General features: G+C 41.7%; 1 protein-coding gene across 1 annotated transcript; it reads right to left on the bottom strand.

Moving 5' to 3' along the window:
* Positions 1-1,047: 1,047 nt before the first annotated feature.
* Positions 1,048-5,111, bottom strand: LOC134185667 (uncharacterized). The gene is made up of 3 exons (XM_062653509.1): positions 2,844-5,111; positions 2,505-2,780; positions 1,048-1,682 (listed from the first exon to the last, which is right to left on the bottom strand). Exons 1-3 carry the CDS (start codon positions 4,930-4,932, stop codon positions 1,315-1,317), a joined length of 2,733 nt encoding a protein of 910 aa, XP_062509493.1. The 5' UTR covers positions 4,933-5,111; the 3' UTR covers positions 1,048-1,314.
* Between the last annotated feature and the right edge of the window lie 889 nt (positions 5,112-6,000).

The raw sequence follows: 6,000 nt of genomic DNA, 5'->3' as shown, positions 1-6,000 counted from the left end.
TTAGTGCAGATGCAAATGAAGCTATTCCAACCCAATAGACGAGACTTGGTGTTATCATAATTCTAAGGCTCCACCTCTCTTTGTTTGGTAGCTGTTCTACGAGAATTCAGCCATCGGACGTCCTTCCTGTACGTGGTGTCTAGTCCTTTGCTCTAAATAATAGGGGCGTAGTAAAGAGAAACAACGCCTAATCTACATTTGTAACATGCATGGTTTCCCACCAACAAGCAGGTGTCTAGTGAACGCGCGCGTTACTCCAGCACGTAAGGCAAAGATGGCCTGTAACATTTGGCTTATTCCACAGTGTTTCTGCATAGATAGTGGTTCTGCAGTCTGACAGATTGAATTTTCGGTGTGCGTGGCTAATGATTGTTACGGTATCCAAAATCAGAGCAAACAGAGAAGACTAATCTACATTTGCCCGCGGATGTTTTCCCACACTAATGCTTGTTTTGGCTCTTGTGGCTCTGGAGTGACTTCATTACGACAAACTCTGCCTAGGGGGTGAGCGTAATTAAATGATTGCTGTTAGACGGTAATAGCTGTGTAAATACGGTAGTGTAAGTAGGCGTGACCATCACGTGAGGAGATTTTCAATGATATCAAATTCATGAGCCTTCGTGCTTCCTGTTGCTCAGCTGCCTTGCGTACACTGTACACATGTCTTAGCATGTGGTGTCCATGTACACCAACCGAGGGTTTAGCACTGTAGTGCTTCTCTATTCATTATTATAGAAATAAATGACACTTTTAATTGCAAACATGACTTGTGGGTTTCGCTCTGTTGGTACCACTAATAATCAACCATGTGTTTCTTATTACTTCTACTTGTTGCATGTCTGCTTGTTTTCACTCACTCATGTTCTTGCAACTCGGAATCTAGTCTTGAACTTTAATAGGATGGAGATGGGAAAGGTATGTGGAAGGCATAGACAATCATAATACTGAGTGTATCTAAAATTTTAAGACCATCCAGCTGTGTTTTGTACAAATCACAAGTAGACAAGATCGTAGTCACGGCTATTAGGGCAGGAAATAGAAGGCCAATCAAACGCAATTTTGTTGAACTACAGAAGGTTAGCTGTGTTTACTCCACTGCTCTGTAAGTGAAATATTCACGTAAAATTTATAAGTAACTCTGTCTTTCTTGATGCTCCGTCATGATCACATTTGAGTTACTGTCATCACAACTAAATTACGAGTTTGATATCTTTATTCAAGACGTGCATCCATGCAGTAACTATACTGTACAAACTTCTGTAGCTACAAGCGTCAAATCCAAAAACACTCTGATGTCTTGCAGGCACACGTTGTCTACTGAATGACCGTTCTAACGTACTCTATCAAGTCTGCATCAAATAACAAAATCGCTTGAGCTTTCTTGTCCATTCTCAGGAATGTTTCAATAATTAAACGACATGAAGCTCCTCTGTCCAGATCATCGGTCCAATCATCCAGCATTCGATGAGCTTGCGAAAACAATAATCTGTTTTGCTGTTGTATTACACTGACTGTTGATGATTTAAACTTGTTTGGAGCAAGAAATGCTGCAAATTCCACCCAATAACTAGAAATTTCATGTGCTACATCAACCAGACGCCTTCCACTCAATTTGCAGTCAGCCCTCTGCTGTATTTCTGCAGAAACAGATTGAGGATGACTTGCTACTGTAACACCTGAAACTACAGAAATCGATGGAAATTACTAAACAAATTTCTATTCAATTAAACTATATCATCTATATAAAACTGTGTTGATCTCTTACATCATTTATATTAACATTTGCAAACAAGATGCATCCTCAGACGTTCAAGATAATATTACTAATATATTCAGTAAATATAAAAAGAACCTTTAATCATGAATAATGTGTGAAAGATGTCTTTTTCGTTCCCTTAGTGCTATATATACAGGATATTCACCTCAGATACTTACTAGATATTTATAAGTCTTTCATGCACAGTAGCATTCTGGTTTCCATTTAAGTATTTCAAGTAAGTTTAAATAACGCATTTCCCCAAAATAGTACTTGGCCTGAATTCCCTCTCCAAGATAATTTCCTTATTCTAATACATCTCCGCAGGCCATAGGTCTCATGTTCAAATTATACTAAAAATATGTTATCACTGTAACCACAAGACTGTTCCTAATCAGGACTTGGTAAAGATGATACAAATTGTACGATATAAAGACTCAACCTGCCGCTACCGATTTTACAAAGCAACATAGCATGATTAATTTAGTCACTTAAAGCTGTCATAAAACAAGACTATCAATATCTCTAAAATTAATTCCCCTAATAATAATTCAATCTTTCTCCAATAACCCCCTCTTTCCATTTAATTTCCTGATTAAAAATACCTAGAATAATTGTCAAGAGAATACGGTATTTAGACTGATCAAGGTCTTATTTCATTTCATTACAATACTACAGTACATGTGCAGACTCTTAATTAAGCAAACTCACTTCATAAAAGGCTTATCAATATAACTTAGGCGCTCACCTGCCAGTTGATCCTTTACTGCTGTAATAATTGGCTGCGGAATACAATGACATGCTGCTAGAAGTTGTTTGGCTGCTTCATCTGGTCCTACTTCTTGTGCTTTCGCTTCAAATAAGGCCTTCAACTTGTCAGCACCACGAGAGAAAGTATTTGTATTCTCATTGACTTTGCACATTGTAAATCCCAACTTCAAACCAACAGAGAGCCAACGATCATGACCCTGCTGTAATACAGCAGACAGAATCACATCTGGGTCATAAGCACTGTCAGCAACAACTGTGAAAAAGACAATAAAAACAAGTCAATCTACCAAACTGATTAGACTGCTATATGTGGTACCTTCAACAGTATGACTAGTAAACGTATTATCAAACCACAAATCAAGTTTAGCAGGAGGATCAATGCTTTCACGCTCTTTGTCCAGCAGAATATCATTTACTGGATATTCATCCAATGAAGCCAGTTGGTTTGGATCATATTCCAGTGGAGCTTCATCAACTGCAGCATGAATGCAGACCTCAAACTGAAAGCCAACCATTCCTCGTGCCTTCGCTTGTGTGAGTTGTTCTATTAGAGTCACTCGCACACCATCACACAGTGGACGGAGCACTTCATCTGCAGGTAGTTTCCTGTGACTCAATCTCGATGGACAGTAGACGGTAACAATGACAGCCTTTACAGTGTAGACCAATTCCAGATCCACATCCTTGTGAAGATGAAGTATCACCTGGTTTCTACTGAGCTGTGGGCCGTCTCTGTACTTGCTGACCATGCTGGCCACAAGACGGTAAAATAAAGGCTTGATAAAAGCATTGAAACCTCTGGGAATAAAGAACAATGATGGAGGAGATGTAGAAGAGCAGAATGCTGATTGGTAGGCAAAAGGCGTCTTGACGACTTCTTTGATGACCATTGAGGGAACAAAAAAGTCCTGACCTTGTTGAACTTTGACATCTGGAGCAATTGAACGAGCAGCCAAGTACGCCCCTGAAATGATATTAAACAGCTGCAGAAGAGTAAGGATCACAGCATAGTTTGCTTCTTCTACTCCTGCCTTCTCCATCAGATATCTGGCAAGACTCCATGACATGATTCCTTCTTGATGAAGCTTCTTGAGATCATTCCACAACTCAAGAGGAATTCTTGAGCGATCCAGAACTGTGACAAAGATGGCCAACACATCAGCAACCCACTGAATGTTGGGAAGCACCTTCTTATTGAGCCCGACAACATTGTGATAGAATCCAATGCTTCCATGGCTGCAAAGATATCGCAGTGCTTGCCTGCATTCCTCATCTGATGAGATATCACACACCCTGGCAGCTAATTGGCAGACGTCGTACAGATCAAGAACTTTGTGCTTTCTCATTCTCAACAAACCTAGACCCTTATCCAGCATGGCCCATGGTAATGGAATCTTCTTTTCTTCATTCCAGTATGCATGAGCCATTTCAACGATCATTTTCTTGATGAGGACAATCGTTGAATCAGGATTGCTTGTTCCTGACATTTTGTTGTCAACATGGAACAACACCTGATAAGGATCTTTACTAAAGGGCACAATGTGATCACCAAACTTCTCTTCAGCGATGATTTCTTGCAGTATTTGCTCTTGTCTGGCCATGAAACTTTTACTTTTTGCTTCATCCTTTCTAGAAGCAAACATGAATGTTGCTGGTGCCCTTTTGACACGCCCCTTGCCAAAAAATCTATTGCGTCTTCTGCCAGCAGGAAAGGCAGCAGAGAGGACAGTAAAGCAGTGGCGTATGACGTCGGCTCTTGTGGTAACAACATCTCGTGGTTTCTCAATAAAAGTTCCATCTGCACGACGAAACTTGGATGTGGTCACCTTCTCATCCAGTGGCTTGGAACCATCGATAACAACAAAACAAGCTGTAGATTGAAACTCGTTATCAGCCATAAGTGCAGCGTGTGTGGAGAGGAATTGATCTTGACCTCCTCTGTCCATTATCGTCACACTGAGCATTTCTTCACATTTGCGCATCTCCTCCTTATTCTTCTCCATGAGATCAATGGCCGCACTTACATCTCGATCCATTTCTTTAGCAAGTTTGAAATCCTCGTGTCCTAGTAGATGACTCTCGGATTCAGCATACATTGACTTCAAACCGCTAGCTTTCGCATTCACATTTGCCTTCAAATCAGATTCTGTAGAACTAGCTTGTGGGCTCTGCTCTTGCTCGCCTGGCTTTGTTATATGAACAACAAATTCTCTTGCAAACAGCTTGCTGAGATGCGCTTGTCTTTCCTCTTCACTTTTCAATTCCTTCCAGTCGGTGCCGTGTCCAACTGCTTGTGAGATCATCATCTTCACCTTTACTCCCTCTGTGCTCTCCTGACCTTCAACAAATGGTTTGTCTGTCATTGAAGCTTCAAGGCATGACTTGCCCGCATCTTCCTCCCCCATGATGTCAATTAACACCTTGTTGCCTGGCACTTTGCCTTTTTTGCATGCTTGATCAAAAAAAGCTTTTCCTTCAGGATCCAAACGGTCAACAACAGAAGAATTTGAAGCTACAACAATATCGTTACGTTTAACGAGCAGATTGTTGAAATTAACAAGAAAATAATTATTGAACAATGAGATAGTAGAACACACGCTTGCAATGCCAAACTCCAATTGTCTACTTTTATTGATGACAGTTATCTGGAAATACACACACACACACACACACACACACACACACACACACACACACACACACACACACACACACACACACACACACACACACACACACACACACACACACACACACACACACACACACACACACACACACACACACACACACACACACACACACACACACACACACACACACACACACACACACACACACACACACACACACACACACACACACACACACACACACACACACACACACACACACACACACACACACACACACACACACACACACACACACACACACACACACACACACACACACACACACACACACACACACACACACACACACACACACACACACACACACACACACACACACACACACACACACACACACACACACACACACACACACACACACACACACACACACACACACACACACACACACACACACACACACACACACACACACACACACACACACACACACACACACACACACACACACACACACACACACACACACACACACACACACACACACACACACACACACACACACACACACACACACACACACACACACACACACACACACACACACACACACACACACACACACACACACACACACACACACACACACACACACACACACACACACACACACACACACACACACACACACACACACACACACACACACACACACACACACACACACACACACACACACACACACACACACACACACACACACACACACACACACACACACACACACACACACACACACACACACACACACACACACACACACACACACACACACAC

Source organism: Corticium candelabrum, chromosome 10, assembly GCF_963422355.1.
Source record: "Corticium candelabrum chromosome 10, ooCorCand1.1, whole genome shotgun sequence".
Taxonomy (NCBI): domain Eukaryota; kingdom Metazoa; phylum Porifera; class Homoscleromorpha; order Homosclerophorida; family Plakinidae; genus Corticium; species Corticium candelabrum.
Note: the sequence above shows the minus strand (reverse complement) of the source record. Positions and strands in the feature narration are given on the sequence as shown.